General features: G+C 30.6%; 1 protein-coding gene across 1 annotated transcript in view; it reads right to left on the bottom strand.

The window, feature by feature from the left end:
• The window catches only part of LOC132739455 (uncharacterized protein KIAA2012 homolog), a 61,231-nt gene that overhangs the window by 10,017 nt on the left and 31,928 nt on the right, over positions 1-19,286 (bottom strand). Inside the window, exons 13-18 of the mRNA XM_060727175.1 lie at positions 16,167-16,328; positions 11,036-11,122; positions 9,520-9,642; positions 6,901-7,683; positions 4,606-4,730; positions 2,862-2,942 (exon numbers count right to left, since the gene is read on the bottom strand). Of these exons, the coding sequence (XP_060583158.1) occupies positions 2,862-2,942; positions 4,606-4,730; positions 6,901-7,683; positions 9,520-9,642; positions 11,036-11,122; positions 16,167-16,328 (1,361 nt within the window). The remainder of the gene's footprint in view (positions 1-2,861; positions 2,943-4,605; positions 4,731-6,900; positions 7,684-9,519; positions 9,643-11,035; positions 11,123-16,166; positions 16,329-19,286) is intronic.

The raw sequence follows: 19,286 nt of genomic DNA, 5'->3' as shown, positions 1-19,286 counted from the left end.
CTGGGGCACTAAAATTAAACAGAAATATATGCATAGATAGTTAAGAAATATACCTGGAAATATATTGAAAATCGTATCTTTATGATTTTGTTAGCCTGATTTGTGTGAAAAGCGTTTAACGCTTTTTCATTTTTGGGTCATTTTTTAAAAATTTTGCACAAAGATTAGTGGTCTAAACCTACATCAAATGGTAAATTTATCTGGAAAAAATATTTTCAATCCCATGATGTCAAAAAACCTCAGTGGAGTCCCTTTAAAGTACTGAATATAAAGCCATATAGAATTAAAAAAAACATTTTTAATATTTCTAAAGGTGAGTATAAAGCATATATCTTATATTAATTATTATAATGTATAATAATCATACTGTTTTGTGAGAGAAGTCGGAGTGTTTCTATAAATTATCTATCAATGTTAATACTATTATATAGCAGTTTTCTTTACCTTTTCTCATTACAATAATACAGTATTGACTCCCTGTAAAACTTTGTCTCTTCTGTGCTTAAAGTTGCATCAGGTGTTAAACAATTATTAAATTACCATAAACATTGATGGTTAAGATAGTTGCATTCTTAAACACTTTTTAAATGTTTCCTTGAAAACTTTCCAAGAACATTACACAAATTGGTTTATACATTTAAATCATAGTGCAAAACAAAATGCAAGTCAAAGAATCTTGCCATAGAAAGTCCCCTATTTAGCTGCAAGTCTCCACATTTAGCTGGAAGTCCCAACATTTATTACCATCCAAACATTTACCCAAAAATAACCACTTTTACCTTCAAATATCCATATATACCTGCAAGACCCTATAATTTACCTGCAGTTTGTCCCAATATTTTTAACACAACATCTACATTTCACAATATTATGTTTAACATAATTTCCACACAATTCCTATCTGTCAAAGCATACTAAAGTTTAAACCCCTTAATCCATGTTAACACAGACAATTTAAATAGTGCAACATGGTCTGAACAGACAATAAAATGCAAAAATACTTCCCCACAATTTAATTAGTCCTTACATGCCCAAGGCACCTATGCAGAAATCCCCATATTTCACACACATACAAGAAATTACCATAACATGAATCCAATAATAGTGCAACATGTTCTTGGTCTGAACAAACAATTATGCAACAAAACTTCCCCACAATTTGATTAAAGTTCTTACATGCCCCATACACCTTTGCAAATTTCCCCATATTTCACACAAATACAAGAAATTACCATAACATGAATCCAATAATAGTGCAACATGTTCTTGGTCTGAACAAACAATTATGCAACAAAACTTCCCCACAATTTGATTAAAGTTCTTACATGCCCCATACACCTTTGCAGATTTCCCCATATTTCACACACGTACAAGAAATTACCATAACATGAATCCTTGTGATTCTCAGACCAACATGCTATTCACAAAAAAGTAAAAGCTTCATCATAATCTTACAAAAGAAGGCTAAACTAAAATATCACACCTTACAAGACTGGCATAAATATTTTGAAGACAGTTTTTAAAAAATTGTCAAAATATCAATTTCAACAGTTGACTCATTTATTTATTCATTTATCTTTTATTTCAATTTTTTCTACCAAGAACTTGGCTAGCAAACTATACTATTAAAGATCTTGTTGATAATTTACATTATATTTACAACTGAAAACTAAAGTTTTTAAACTGTTTTAATTTCCTTGATTATTTAGATATATAAAAGGCATTATCAATTTTCCTGGATTTAACCAGTACTTGTATCATATTGTAAAGCTTGGTCAAGGTCAAAGAACTTGGTCTCACACCCAAAATTCCTTGGCAATGATCTTGTGCAGCACATACCTTAACCCATGGCCAACATTGCCTTGATCATAATTATGAAATGTTTCCATTTCTAAAAATAGCCAAAATTGCCTTTATAGCCAATTGAACAAAGCTACATAAATTTTACAAAAACTGGCAAAATAAATTTATATTCAACACCTCAAAAACAACACTTTTAACAAAAGGTGGACGTCATTTTACCAAAAATTTTAATGTCTGAAAATATAAAAAGAGAAACTGAAAAAGGTCAGAACTTATTTATATATAAAGATGATGATAAATTATTACCATAATTATTTTTTTTGCACAAAAACTGTGCAAAGCAGGTACACATATGCAGAGAACAAAATTGTTTTATTTTTTTATGTGTGTCTCTGAGGGCACGATGTAAAACAGTTTTATGCAATAACGGCCCAAGTAGTAGTACCAAACCATAACTGTCATGTCTGACAAATTAACACTAACATGTGGAAAGCATAATTTTATGCAAGAAAAGCCCAAACGCACCTTATGATTTCATGCATTGACATCTACAGGAAGAGCTCAGACTTATTAAACACCTCATCCTACAGGGTAGGGGTTAAATTCATCCTTGTGCTTTTGCAGACGTTAATGCATGAAAGATTTTTTACTTGCACGTACTCTCTTATAAACAACCATACTTAATATATCTTTGAAATTTTATACAACAGGATTCCCACAAAGAAATTAAAAAAAGAAGGAATTCTGCTTTATTTTGTTACTATAAAGTAATACTTGTTGCTGTTTCCCTTTTGAGTTCAGCATAGAAGTATAAACCTGTGGTAAACTCAGTGGATTAGTTAGGCTCCTCACATGAAGTAATCCAAGGTACCTTTAGAGAGATTTAAATGTGCTAGAAACTCACAAAGGATTGAGGAAATGTAAGTTTTACAGAAATACAAAGACATGCAAGTAAAGGAAAGAAATCTATTGGAAGTCTAAAATTTTTTGGGAAAGTGATAGGAGTTTTGAGGTGACTATGAAATAAAACTGGTCAGCCATTTTAAAAAAATACATACTGCATCTTGTAGATCTTGTACAGACTGACTTCTGGAAATGTCCCGCGGTGGGTGAGTATCCATCCAGAGGGCTGCTGCTCGCTAATTTCACAATACAAATGCAAGGTCAAGGTTAGTCAGCAGTTATCACTACAACTTGTTAGAAAAAAAGCTAAAATTCTACACATGATGTATCATTATACAGTTATATATAAATTGTTACCTTCCTGAAAATAAAGGTCACATATTACCATGAATCTAGATCAAAGGTCATTATCATTCTAAGTCAAAGATCTTGATAAGTCAAGGTAAAATGTCATCATGAATCCAGATCAAATGTTATCTGCCACATAGTTGTAACGTATGTCCTTAAAATTGATTGTATTTGAGTGTCTAAGAGGTTTTGAAATTTCAACCTCTGACCTGTATTTATAAATTCACATTTGACCTATGTCAGTAAGGTCACCATAAATTTTAAATCTATCAGGACTAATATTCAGGTCAAAATGACTGCCATATATTTATATTCCTTTGATATGAATTCATGTTGATCTTTAAATGTTTTTTTTAATAAGTTTAACATTTTCATACTATTAATAATGTCAAATTCAGTTATATTTGAACCTGACTTTGTAAGTAATCTTTCTTATTTTTCAAAAAGTTAATTGATGAATTCAGACTGACCTTCTACCTTAATTGTTCCCATTGTGGATTTTTACCTCTAGAAAGTGCATGGATGCAAAAAATGTTACAAAAGTTCTTTCTTGAACTCCTATTGAAGTGTTCAGGTGCAAATAATGTTACAAAAGTTATATCTTGAGTTTACCCTAGTGTTAGAACTATTTAATGCTTGTGCAATGCATAAACAATAAATATATTGTATGCATGATTTATTCAATATAACAAATGTGCAATACTAGAATTAGTTCAATGCTTTCAGTAGAAATCTATCATTATAAGCAATATTTTGAATTTATAAATTTCAACTCTTTCGGTAAAAATCATTACTATTTGACTAATAGTAAGTGCAATGCTTGTATTATAATTCTGTAGTTAAATACAGGCTAACAATTATTGATTTCACTATGTAATAGTCTATAAATAGACCAAGTCTTTGGAGTCTATAAATACATACAAGTTGGCTTCTATTTGTTCGCCTATCATGCTTGTTTTCACGATGTTTGACCTCTCGTGTAGCAAACCTTATAGGTGCTATCGTATTACTTATAAACTAAAAACAAATGGCCATGATAATACAAAACGAAACTCAGCATTATATATTCTAAGTTGCTAAAACTGTAATCAGCCGATTAGATTTGACATTAAATTTCAACATTTTGCCAACAATATCCATATAACTAAAATTCTTTCGTAGTTTATGGTCATATGTCTGATACTCAATATTTTCAACATAATTATTTATATATGATTATATATATATAACTCTTTCATGATTTGTGGTGAGGCCTAAAATATTGTCTGATACTAAATATTTTCAACATAATTATTGGTCATATTACAGATGGAAGACCACCTCACTTTAAATGGCATAGCAAATTAATCAAACCAGAATGCAAATACTAATATTATAAATATTTATCAAAAGTCACTCAAATTAAACAATAGTATGTTAAATTTCAATTTCAAACAAAGCAAAAGAAAAAAAGAGCAGTTTTTTTTAATTCATTATCAAATGAGTCAAATCATGCAGTTTAAATAAAAAGAAAAAATTCAATCAACTCATTACAATTAACGTATTATTTACCCGTATATCCTCCTCAAGAAGTTGGCCACTTTCGCTATGACTGAGAACGCTTTCCGCGATATGTGTGGCATGTGACGTGAGCTTGTCAATGATTTCCTGTTCAGTGACCTTTGACCTTGGTGATTCTAAAAATAGCAAATCATGTAACTATTTCAATACATAAGATTAATTATATGTAACTAAAAAACCAAGGAATATTGACATGACCTTAGTTTTTAATGTCAGATTTTCATACTTGTTATTTCTGTTCTTATTAGTGGTCAAGCAATGCTTGTAAAATTAAAATATATACAACATTGTGTTATGCATTTTAGTACTATTTTGTTAATTATTAAATTTAAGCTCTCATATCAAGCAATTATTATTGAATTCAAAATAAGCAATTAAATCACATCTCAAAAGCACTTGATTTATAAGATAGATTAGATAATCAACAAAAGCTTCTCTTTTTCTTTTCTTAAAATTCAATATTAATTAAACAAGCCTGGTGAGTAAATATTATTAATAATTCCGTAGCTGCACTCAAAACAAAGTCCTTGACTTTGTGTTTAATATCATAAAAATAAAACAAATTTTCAGTAATTAATTTAGTAATAATGCATACGGTATAAAAAGTGCAGAACTTTGTGACAGTACATGTATATCAATACAAAAATACACTAAGCTAATATTTTATTATAAGTTAGCAATAAAAACACAGCAAACATATTTTTAGAAATTAGCAAAAAACAAACATCAATACACAACATGTCAAAAAATACATTAAATTTTGTTAATTAGACAAAAATTGTAAAATTGAATCTTCAGAAGACAAAAGAGTTTTTAGACTGACCATACAGTATTATAACCATTATAACTGTCATAGAGAAATCAAATTATGCACAGTCTAGATTTGACACATCACAACAGTTACTGCTTGTTAGATTTTCTGGTTTTTAACCAATTGTAACACATTTTTTGGTCATATTTTGGCAGCTAATCCAACAAATTGGCTTTCCTGACTAATTTCTCCCAAAGTGATCGACTATTATATAGTTCTGATGCCCAGGATTTGAACCATCAGAAGTATACAGTCATAGGCATAGTATAAAATGTCTTAAAATAAATTATTATTATATAAGACTGGACATTACTCTTGTATGGTCTGATAATAATTATAATACTAACAGATCAGTCCAAAGAATCTTTAAGAAACTACCTAGTACATAAAACAGTTTAACTTTGACAACTTGAGCACTTCTGAAACTACATTAACTTTTCTGATGAAAAAAATTCTTAAGGTTTATAAAAAGGTATTTTCAGCTTTAAGGGTAAAATTAAAATACCAACTAAAAATGTATCAATGAAACATTGATGGCCGAACATCGGCTCAGGGTTTTGCCAGTCAACATGCAGACAGAAAGATAGCAGGACAAGGGCAAATCTACATGCTCGTCCCCTTAAGATGTTAGGGGCATAAAAAATCCTTTCCAAATATTACTTAACTTGGGAACGACTTTAAAGTCTAAAAACTGCACCAAGTTGGCTAAACAAAAATGACATCCAAATTTTGCTAAAATGAAAGCTTTACCAATTTGCCTAAAATGAAAATGTTATCCAATCGGCTAAAATGAAAGCTTTTTCCTAATTTTTGATTTGGCTAAAATTTGTTGTTTTTTTCCCATGAAAAATGGTAAATTACCCCAAAGTATATAAAATGCATGAAAGTTTTGAAAGTAATAAACTTCAATGAATAGATGCTCAAGAAGACAAAATGATTTTGCAGTGAATATAACATGCATAACAATTATCATAAAACATTGTGATAAAAAACCTGAAACAGTGAAAAACAAAGTGCTGGAACAGTTAGATATATAAACATGCAATGTGTGTGTGGTGAAAAAACAACATCATCATCATGCTTTGACCTCTCCATGAAACACTAAATACTGGCAAGGAAAGGCATCAAATTTTATGCTTCATTCGAAACATTGCTCTCTTCAAGATGACCTTAAATAATTACATTTTGAAGTTTACAGCTTTAAATGCCTAAAGATTGTACAGATTGTGATCATAAGAAAGTCTTAAAAGAAAAAGTCTTATAAGTCTCTAACAAAATCATATTCTTGTTTTGTATTTTGTTTGTTTTTGTTCTCACCTTTTAATGTACTTAATTTTGACTGAAGCCTTTTCCTTACCATATGAAGAGAGATTCAAAGCATAGAAAAACTGTAGTAAAAATATGTGCAAGAATATTAAAGATATGTAACAATTATTCTATAAAGTTGGATATTTCACTGCAGTTGTTTGGAATACCTTTGACATCTTCCCCACTTATCACAGACGCAGACTGAGAGGGAGTTTTCTGGGATTTTGGAGTGAGCTCCCCTGATTTTTGTTCAAAAGATTTCTCGTCGACTTTCGATTCAAGTTCCTCATGAACTTCTTCTGTTAAAGCAATCTCTTCCTCTGATTTCTCCAGCACTTCTTCTTGTTCTTCTACCTCTTCAACAGGCTCTTCAACTGGTTCTTCTACTGGTATTTTAACAGGTTCTTCATTTTCCTTTTCAAGGGTCACCTCTTCTTCTAATTCTTCTGGCTTCTGAACTTCAACAGAGTCTTCTGTCTCAATATGTGCTTCTTCTTCTATATGGTCTGAAAGTGTTGGTTCTGGTTTTAAATCAGTAACTTCAACATCTGCTTTTTCAGACAGTTTGCTTAAACTGGACTTTTCTTTATCAGTGAAATGTGAAACTTCTGTCTGCTCTCTAATGACTTGAGTCTCACCTTCTAAATGAGTAAGCTGACTTTGTAAAGGTCGGTAAGACTTGAAGACCTCTGAGTTTGGCCTTGACCTACTTTTACCACTGATATCAGACCTGTCAGACACAGGTGAACTCTGTGACCTTTGAAACACTGGTGTCCTAGGAGAGAATTTTAACTCTGATTTGGATCGCTCTGGTGACTGCCCTCTAACACTCCTGGCTCGGTCTGATTTTGGACCATCATCTGCAGCAGATTTTCTTCCTACAAAACTTGAATGTTTTAATCCCTCCCAGACCTCCCTCTCAGTGTCAAGGTCAAATGTTTCAGCGCCGTCTGTAAAAAGGTCAAAGTTTAACTATAATAAAGGTCACATATAATAAAACAATGTGTAATTGGTCAAATACTATAAAATGACAACAAATAATACAAATATATATAATTGTGTAATACTATTCTAAAATGTCAATGTAAAGTTTGATTATTTTTATTCTAGTAAAACTATACATTATATAAAACAATATTTAAACTAAAATTTGAAACTATAGTTATATGGGAATAAAGTTCAAATTCATTTTAACTATATATATGACAATGAAATTCTACACTGTCATACTAAATGACAAATTAGTCTGTTATAACTGATGATGGAAACATTAACCCTTAACCTATTGGAACAGTTACGATATCAGCCTTAATTTAATGCAAGTATAAGAGCCAGGTCAGCCTGAACATTTTTGTAGTCAGCTGTCCAGGCAATCTACTCTTGTTAGCTCAATTATTTTGTATTTCGATACTGAAATCCCTAAATTTCCAAATGGACTGTTTCAAAATTTAAAATAGGCTAAATGTATTACAAAAATTAAGGATAAGTAAAGGGTTTAAAACACATACATAAAAATATTTTATTCCAATTGATGACATCTTAAAGATGTGACACTTAAGTCGCTTGTGTCATAACTGACTGCTAAAGGTCCCAGTAAAAACTAATTTATATTGCTATACTGATCTATTTATGACATTTGAAAGCAATTGACTCTTAAATCAACTTGAAAATCAATTTTAAACCAGTCTCCAAACTGCTTTTGATATGGTAGTCTTTTTTTTCCAAAGCAAACAATAATTGTCTTTTGAAGCAGTCTGGAAATTGCTTTTTAACCAGTCTTAATTACTCTTTCTGAACCAGACAATAAATTTAAACCAGTAGAACCATGCAGTCTAGAATTATTTAACCAGTCTGACTAATAATAATAATGTACAATATTTAAACTTGAACTAATCTGAAAAATTCTTTGAGCCAGTCTTGAATTATTTTTAAACCCTTTGGACCAGTATGAAAATTTCTTTTGAATCAGTCTTGAATTCTTTTGCACCAGTCTGAAGTTCCTCCCTGAGAGATAGGTAAATTTAAAATGCAAAGCTTCCTAAGCACATGTGCATAAAAAAGAGGTTAGCCCTTTATTAGCATAATTGAGATACATTATAATAAGTGTACATTTGAGCAACTTATATTTTTAATTTGTTTCAATAGCCTACAATATTCTTTTAATTTAAATGATGATTGATCTATGGATTGTGCTATTTATAATATGGAGTGACCATGCTTTCAACTAAAAATGCTAGGTGCCAAAAGTTTAAATGTGAACACATTTGAACAACTTGGGGACAATTTATCTCTATCACAAATACCCACAGGAAAACTAGGTTCATGCAGGGACATTTGAATATGTGTAGATTATACTAATATTTATGATATTTGCTCAAAATTAAACAAAATTAAAAAGAAAACTAGTGCAGATGTACCCTGTATCAAAACAGAACTGTGTCAACATAAAGGTGCATACTCCGTTATTATACCAATTCCAATGAACTAGGTTTAGTAAGAAATACAAATGACATGTTAGTAATATGTATTTGTGGTAAAAATGTATTCAACAAACAAATAAATTAACACAAACATGAACAAATTTATACCGAAGGGAAAATTCATTTTTTCAAAAGAACATTTAAAACACTTAAGGGATCTTTAACTGTTAGAAATTGTGCAAGAAACATAAACTAACAAAATGGGCAAAATATAATTTCCCTTTTTTTCGCCTCTGTGACATTTTGTTATAATTATGAAACATACAAGCAAAACTGGTGGGTGGGGTGTTGTTTTTTTAAAGATACCTCTGGCATGTGGAAAATTAGGTAAACTATGGACACTATCAGATCTATGTATATCTCTTGGCTCATAGCTCCAGCTATGAATGGATAGTGTTGCATCTATATCACCAGCGGATAAATCTATCTCTGAATTTCCATGGAATAAACATAATTATTATAACTCATTATAATCTTCATTTTGTTAAGTACTATGCTTACATATTATACCGTTTTGTTGAATTACCATGAAATCTAAATAAATGTATTATATAAACTCCACCTATTTTTCAATAAGCCACTCCTATTATTAAAACATGGCCACACCTGCTTTTACATGGGGCCATTGTGCTATAATGGCAATGTATTTCTCCTTAACTATCTATTTAATAACTAAATAGAATGCAACAATTCAATGATTGCTAACATCCATTATAAATTAACTAAAACCTAACTATTTTTTAATTGATAATAAATACAAATACAACATTGTTTCTTGATAAAAAGTCAATATCTATAAATAGTATGTAACACAATGCCAATTTATACATATTTGGCCACACCTTTTCCTGCCATTATCTCACGCCTACTTCCAAACAAATAACCAATAGCTATATACATAACATCTATTTATAGAATAAAGGCCACCTCTATTTCTTTATAAAAATAGTAATTAAGAGAAAAACTTCTAGTTACCGGTACAACAAGTTTATATATACATATATATTAACATAACTACACGATATTATTCAAATATATATATATGGTGAATTTTATGAAACAAAATGTCAGCAAAATACAATGAAATTACTACAAATGGGTAGCCAACTAAATTCACCCTGGTTCTCACCACATCCAGTAATTGTAATTAAAACTTTTGGAGTCTGCTTTTGATCTTAAACATGGGAAGTTGAAAAAAATCACATCATGAATGCAATTTCACAAAATGTGCAAAACAAAAACTGTGGAATATTGCAAATAAATCTGGAGATTTTCTTCAACCATAGAATAAAACATTTAAGTAAAATGATACTCCAGTGACATTTAATATTGTAATAACAATTAAATAACTTAAACTTTCCTGTACTTAACTGGCAATGGAAAGTTCCAATTTCTAAACAAGACAATTCCATTACAAAAATATCGATAAGAAAAAATTAAACAACTGTCCATTGAAAAATAAACATCTGGGACCATATATTATCTGTAGATGTCTTGTATATAATTTAGTTATATGCCTTTTTTGGATAGATTATACAGCATAATATAAATGATTGTAGGATTATATGGTGAGAACAACAGTTTATATTATGCCATACAACCTGTCAAAAGTCTATTTAACAAATTTATGATACTGCACAATTACTCTCTTCACAGTCAAAAATGTTCACAAACAATGCATAATTATGTAAACATCATGACAGTCCCAATGATTGTCCAATTAAATTTGACGTTATGTTGTCCAATGAAAATGGACGTCTCAATGGTGCAGTATTATAAATTTAGTTAAAAGTATTTATAAAGATTTTTAGATTCTAAATACCTCGTTTTGACGGTTTCTTCATCTCTGTGCGGCGACCTTGAAGTTTCCATGCATCTGGGGCTTCAGCATCTGAATCATCACTTGCATCTAAAAATAGCAACACATGACATAAGCCTAATCTAAAAATAGTAGCATGCATTGATATCAATATCTATAAATAGCATTCATTATTCTGTATATGCATTCATTAACATAACACTGGGCATATCGATGGCTCAGCGCAATACTGGTCTAACTGCTACTTTTGAAAATGTTCAGGAGAGACAAAAAACTGATTTTATTAAAAAATACTTATATTAGAAAATATTTTTTTGCTATGTTAACATTAATTATAATAAGAAATAATGCCATTTATATAATTTTTTATTAAAGTGTTACAAATTGTGTATTTTAGAGTTAGACCTTTATTGCGCTGAAATTCTGAGCGCAATACAAGACTAACTTGAGTTAGACTCAAATTCCCTCTTGCAATTTGGTAAAAGTGGTACAAATATTTGAGTTAGACCTGTTTTATGTTAAATATTCTGATATAAATTTGAACAAAATTGTTTTGTTAATTTAAACATTGTTTAAAATATTTTGCAAGTCTGTAGAAGAACTTTACAAAGACTAAATCCTTTAATATTTTTCTATTAATATAGCTGACTTTAGATGAAAGTACACTTCTATAATTCTTCTTTTTCAATTTGTTTGAGATTCAGATTTTTCTTAAGATCTTTTGCAGATTATCTGTGCAATAAATTTGAATTCTAAACAAAATGCAAACAGTTTTGATTCATATAGTGTTATGAACAGTAGTCATGAACAATGTTGCCTGACAATCAATGTATATATTATGATATCATCAAAGTTTGAAAACAGGGATTAATGTACATTTTCTATAACTCACATTTGTACAAAGAAGAAACATTTTATTTTCTCAATGCACACCATTACCACCATTGGTGCTTAAATGCTGTGATTCCGATATTACTGTTATGCACTAAATCTTAATGAATTTAATGTATGTGGTCCTCTTTTCTGATGATATAATCATTTATAAATATCAAATATTTTCAAAGGGGCGTCCGTGGCCGAGTGGTTAAGGTCGTTGACTTCAAACCACTTGCCCCTCACCGCTGTGGGTTCGAATCCTGACAGGGACTTTGGATTCTTTCATGTGAGGGAGCTATCCAGCTAGCTTACGGAACGTCAGTGGTTCTACTCAGGTGCATTCCGTGCATTATTTCAGGCACGAACGGGCACCTGAGGTCTTCCTCCGCCAGTAAAGCTGGAACGTCGCGATATAACCTATAATGTGTCGATGTGACGTAAAACCCAATCAAACAAACAAACAAATATTTTCAAAAATGAAAGCCGCCGATAGACCATGCTTTTATATTAGGGATTCATAGAACAAAGTATTGTTAGCACATGATATAATACAGAATCATTTTTGTAAAGTTAGATGACTTTGTGCTTTAAACACTTGCAACCACTTACTCATTAAGATATGAAAAGGCGTACATCTGAAAAGCACCATGTGCATACCTTAGATTAGCACTAAACAATTAGAATGGATAAATGTTTGAATTTTCTCATTGACACTGATACTATACCAAAAGCAGTTGATAGTCATTACATTTTTAATTTCATTAAATTTGATAGGTAAAATTAATGGCTTTTAGATCTAAAATGAAACATTTTTATCAACTTATAGCTGTTTCTGCCACATAAGTCAAAGAGTTTTTGACAATTGCACTCTCGAAAATTCAATGGAGCTGTGTGATGTAAAAAATTATCAGAATACAAGAACTGAAAAGGTCATTATAATATATAAGTGTGCATATTTTTAATTTTTTCTGCACATATCACATCAGACAGAAAGATATTGTATCAATAATATAAGTATTGTGAAGAGTGTGATTTGCACATGTTGACACTATGTTGTTATTGTATTGTTTGAGTTGATAGTGTAAAGTTTATATTTCTAACACGACCCGCATTTTTCCCTATTGAACATAGAAGAACCGAAAGTATGTGTTATTATGCTATAAAATCACTGTTTGACGTTCTATATTTAGACGTGTGACGTTATCATTATACACGTGACGTAACCACTAAAAATGTGACGCGCTGACAATAAGACCGGAAACAAATCAGGCGCAATTTAGCTAAATATCAGGTACGTGTTAATGTCGTGTTAGAATCGAAATAATATATCCAAATCGGTGATTTTATTGCTTGATAACATTACTGTTTGTCGTTCGGATGCGCATTATTATATCACTCGGGCTACGCCCTCGTGATATAATTCCTCGCATCCGAACTCCAAACAGTGATGTTAATGAGCAATTAAATCACAGTTTGGGATATATTATTTCTTAAATAAATTTACTTGATTAAAGAGAGTGATACAGAAGTAGATACATAATTTTAAAATAAAAATAGAAGAACGCCCTCAAACCTGAAATTGTTCATTGTCTTACAGGCTAAGTTTGATTTGGCAGTGAAACAATGTACAGTCTACCCCCTTACACCATCTTAAGCAGAACACATTATATAAATATGAACAAAGTGTAAAATTAAGAATTAGAAAATCTCAGCATATGATTAAACAAAGGTCAAACTAAAAAAAAGGAATTTTTAGAGGGGGATCAGAGGTTATGAATCCACTAGTGTAACACGCGGTATTTTCCATTTTAAATGTGTGCATGAGAAACATACACTGGCTTTTACTAAATTGTACAAAAATGATAGTTTCAACTACACTTTATGTTATCAAATAATACAGTATGAGTATGATGTAATGGCTTCAAAGACAAAATAGATGTTTAATTGTGACACTAAATTATTTTTAATTTTTTTCAATATTTTTTTCGTTTACAGTTACTTGTACATGATATGCAATTTGCTAATATTTTGCGATTAATACAAAGGCAAATAATTTCTAGTGTTTTAATGAATTCTCACATTCTTTATAATACATTTTAATGGGATATGCATATTATTCTCTACCTGGAAATGAAACATTCAAGGTCTAACTCAAGCATTTTTGAGGAAAATTGATGTATTAGACATCGCAATAAGAGACCAACTCAAGTTAGACCTATATTGCACTGACAAAATTGAACTACATGAGATAGACTTTTATTTTAAATGTAAATAAAAAAGGCAAAAAAAGCAAAAATTACACTAAAATTTTCACAGAATGTGTATTTGACCTTACATTATCAAAATATGTAAAAAGGTGATTTTTGGTAAAAATGTCACTTAGACCAGTATTGCGCTGAGCCATCGATATATTTATGAAAGATTAGGTAATAAAATTTACAATTATGTATATAATGTATATCTGTTATATTGTAATTAAAAGAAATTTTTTTTTTTTTTAATTTAAAGAGAATAGCATAAAAAGATTATAGATATGAAATTCATACATGTAAAAGAAATAAAAAGTTTATTGAATAATTTGTGCATACCTTTAGATAAAATTAAAAAATAAAACAACATTAGGTAACATTGAAACAAAAGAAGTCACAAAACTACTCCTCTTCCCTATAACATAAAAAATAACAACAAAAAACCCTGTCACTGTCAAGTTTGGTAATGAAAACAAGAATATCACTTTGTTACATTTCAATCAAAAGCTACAAAAATGCCAATTACCTTAATGTTTTTATCAAAAACTTGGAAAAAAAACCCAATTAAAAATCAGAAAAAGAGCAGCAAGTATTGTATGAGGGTAAGCACTTTTTGAAGACAGGCACTTTATGAGGGCAAGTACTTTACGAGGGCATTAGTATTCTATGAGAACAGGTACTTTATTGAGACAAGTATTTTATGAGGGTAAGCATTTCATGAGGGTATGATTGTAACCTGAAATAATTTTCAATAAATGTCAGTGACATTATATTGTATAGTACTACACTGGACACCATGGTAATCTGAATGTGTGCTTAATGAAAATGTCCTTGCTTTTAAACCACAGTAGAAAGGCAAAGTTTGCTTTTAAGTTACATTTAAAAAACCTGTAAAGTAAAAGTAAAAGACCTGGCTGAAAATGTTCATGATCGTATGTAACCTTAACAACTCGGCCATGGACGCCCCACATTAAGACCTGTCTGAAACTATTTTGACCTGTTACCACTTGGTTTAAAATATCCTTTAATTTATGATACCTATAAAATCTCAGGTTAAAATGTTCTTTATTTCACCTTTCAGACTTGTCTAAAACTGCCTTGACTTTAACAACTTGGTTAACAATGTTTTTTATTTTATCTTACCTATAAGACCTCGTTAAAAATGTTCATGATTTTACATAACCTTAAAATTCTTGATAAACATAATCTTGATTTTATGTTACATACAAGACCTGGTTGCTTTTAAGGTCGCTGTAAGACCTGGCTATAATAGTTCATGATTTTAAGTTCCCTATGAACATGTCTGAAAATGTTCTTTATTTTATGTTACATAATATAAGACCTGGTTGAAAATGTTCTTTATTTTATGTTACATAATATAAGACCTGGTTGAAAATGTTCTTTATTTTATGTTACCTTTAAGACCAGGTTGAAAATGTTTTTTTTTATGTTATCTGTAAGACCTGGTTGAAATTGTTCTTTATTTTATGTTACCCGTAAGACCTGGTTGAAAATGTTCTTTATTTTATGTTATATATAAGACATGCTTGAAAATGCTCTTTATCTTAAGGTACCTTAATTAAAGACCAGCTTGAAAATGTTCTTTATGTTACCTATAAGACCTGGCTGCAAATGTTCTTTATTCTATGTTACCTGTAAGACCAGACTTTAATAGTTCATGACTTTATGTTAACTACAAGACCAGGCTGTAAATGCTCTTTATTTTATGTTACCTGTAAGACCTGTCTAAAAATTTCTTTAATTTATGTTACCTATAAGACTTGGCTGTGAATGTTCTTTATTTTATGTTACCTTTAAATGTTCATGATTTTATGTTACCTGTAAGACCAGGCTGTAATGTTTTTTATTTTATGTTACCTATAACTTTTTCAATTGACCCGGCTGCAAATGTTCTTTATTTAATGTTACCTATAAGACCTGGCTGTAAAAGTTTTTTCATATATGTTACCTCTTAGACCAGAGTTTGATAGTTCATGATTTTATGTTACCTATAAGACCAGGCTGTAAATGTTCATGAGGATCATGATAACTCTGCTGTGAAGCCCTCGCTGACAGTTTAACCGATTCTCCAACTTTAATTACTGAACCATCAGGTCCGTAAATAATGCTGCCCTTTGTTGAACCTACATCTGCATCTACTTGGCTACCAGCTACACAATAAATATTGCAAAATAAAGTAAATAAAAGTGCAACATTAATGCTATGATCTATTGCCCACATTGCCAAGTAAAAGACAATATTTTCCCACACCTATCATAACTGCAGGAACAATACAGTTTGAGCTTTATAAATGACTAGATATTGAAATAAAGTAGGTACATGACTGTTTGCCTTTTGTATTTCAACATTTGTGAATGTTTTATTCCATGATAATAAAGTATGTAACTTTTTTTTTTGAAAAATGAGTGAATAGCTTCCTTTACTTGGCAATACAGAGAGTTATAATACTATTCGACACTGATAAATATGAAACTCTTCAGTCATTATACTCATAATATATTTTTTCTGTTTTAAGTTCAATTAAGTATATTGGTCATTGATAAAAGTTGATGTTCTATTCCATATGTATGATTTTATAAGGGTATTTTGGGGGGGGGGGGGGGGGAAGAAGGCAGGTCTATGCATTGGTTCTGGCAGCCATCAATAAGTTCAAGTTGATTCAGTACTTATACTTAAGAATACCAAATACCATTTCAAGTACTAATGAAGAGTTTCATATAATCAAAATAATTTATATCAAAAGCAAAAGAAATATCCATTAAGCATGATAATAATAATATAACTCATTAATAAGCCCTGTCTTGTTAGTTAAAAAATATTAATATTCATAGTTAGTAAATTATCATATAATTATTCTAGTAAAGTTATACATGTATATATTGTTAATTCCTATCCATGTAAACCATATTAAACCACATACCATTATTTTTTACATTATAAATGCATTGCATATAATTTATTATATCTTTTAGTTTACACAAATTTATTTTAGTTCAATTGTGTTGGAACCTATAAGCTTATGAAAATACTCAAATCTGTTCCTGGAACGAACCAGTGCTATATAAGCAATCAATGTAAAGTTTCTGGCTCTTGACCCCAACAGGGTTTGAACCCACACGGTCAGCAATCCTTAGATTACTTAAGTTTGATGTGTTAACCACTTGGCAAAGCTGCCACTAAAATTTATCTTTTTATCACACTTTCCTTAAATGACATTTTTTCTAAAAATCTTTTTATTATCTTTTTGGCCTTTTCAGATATAATGTAGAAAAATTTTGAAAATTTCAAATTACCTAAAATCATAGCACATTACCATATTCTTGAATTATGACAAGATTTTGATACTAATTTTTAATATGATAATTTTTCAAAATATTCAATATTCATGTGAAACTATATCCATTTTAAGATAATTAATCTCTTGATTAAAATGAAAACAAAATTGTCTAAATATATGCTGTATAATAAATCAATTTCTCATCATTTTAAACTAATAAGACTAATGGACATGAACATAATAGAAGGAACAAAATGTAAACACTGGGGTAATGCAGTAAAAAAGGAAATTAAATTTTCTTGTAATTTTATATCTTGATTATTTCCCCTTGTGAAAATTCTGCACTGAATTATAATTAAAACAAAACACAGACAGTTTGTTTCATTTTACGCCTTTTCCCAACAGTATTTCAGTCATATAGGCGGGTAGTTTCCTAACCATTGTTCCTGGCGAGTTACACCAGTACTAGACTACCTTCCTCTGCGCTAAACTACCAAAGCATCTCCTGGGGATCAACTTGACCCACGCCAGAGAGGTAACTGGATTAGAAGTTATCGACTCAACCCCTAGACCACGGAGGCGATCTAAACACAGACAGGGATGTTTTATTTGATCAAAAGACTTTCATCACCATGGTTTTTTTAATATTTATGATAATAACATTGCAATTGTATTTATGTTAAATGTCGGGTAGATACATGTATTTTTTTCTTAAAGACATAATAAGTAAACCAATTAGTTATCGAAAGGAACACACAATTACATATTCAAGTTAATTAAGTATTATAAACCCTTCAACTGACAGAGAAATCAGATCATTGATCAGAAATAAGTAAAACAGAACAACATTATAGTTAATATAATGGATAACTAATCCACCAAATATGACTTTGAAGATATCAGTTCCCTATATTTTTCATAGTACAAGAAACAATGGTTAAAAAACACAGCCCTTTCATTATTCTACACTCTATTCACAAAATATATGTCAATATTTTCCCTGAAAGTTTACCAAGAATAAATATTCATAGACAAAGAACCATTTTAAACTGCCTACTTCTTGACTTACATGTACAATTACTTCCAGAAGTCTTACTACTCTTTACTCTCCAGGGAGTGGCAGAATTGTAGGCGGAGCTATGCGCAAGGAAGTGGGAGGAGCCAGGACTAAATTTAGGAAAACTGGGTATTGTGATTGGCCAGTCTATATCAGACTCTGATGAATCAACGTGGTCAACTTTGATCTTTATTAAATCAGTGTCAGAGTGCCTGTCAAAGTCTGTGTTGTAAGTAGTTTGACCAAAGGAAGGATTAAATGAAAGGTTGCTGAGACTTGAAGATAGTCTCGTTTTACTTTTTGTAAAATTTGAAACAGGGAGGGTGTCAGAAGAAGTAATTCTATAAATGTCTGAAGACAACCCACTCTTTGTGGTCCTTATAGATTTAGATGACTTTTTAGCGGTTTTCTTTTTCTTAGAGGAATATGACCCATGTTGATTAGAAAGGGAACCAGTGCCAGGCACCTGATCATAATCTGATTGGTTCCCATTCTCAGACTGGTCCCAAGTTTGACTAAGAATATCAGACTGGTTATCTGTAACCATGGCTGCATTGTAGGATTCAACATGAGAATCAGACTCAGTAAAATCAATGGATTTTTCAGGCTTCCGTTGGATAGTTGGCACTTTAAGGATGGACTTTAATTTGACTGGTGACCCTGACAGATCAGAATCAGACGAGAAAGTAGTGCTGGTACTTTTGGATATTGGCCTAGATACAACTATTCCGCCACTTCCCTTCAGTTTTGTTTCCGAATCTATAGTAAAATGAT

Source organism: Ruditapes philippinarum, unplaced genomic scaffold (assembly GCF_026571515.1).
Source record: "Ruditapes philippinarum isolate M1 unplaced genomic scaffold, ASM2657151v2 ctg320_1_1_1_1, whole genome shotgun sequence".
Classification (NCBI taxonomy): Eukaryota; Metazoa; Mollusca; class Bivalvia; order Venerida; family Veneridae; genus Ruditapes; species Ruditapes philippinarum.
Note: the sequence above shows the minus strand (reverse complement) of the source record. Positions and strands in the feature narration are given on the sequence as shown.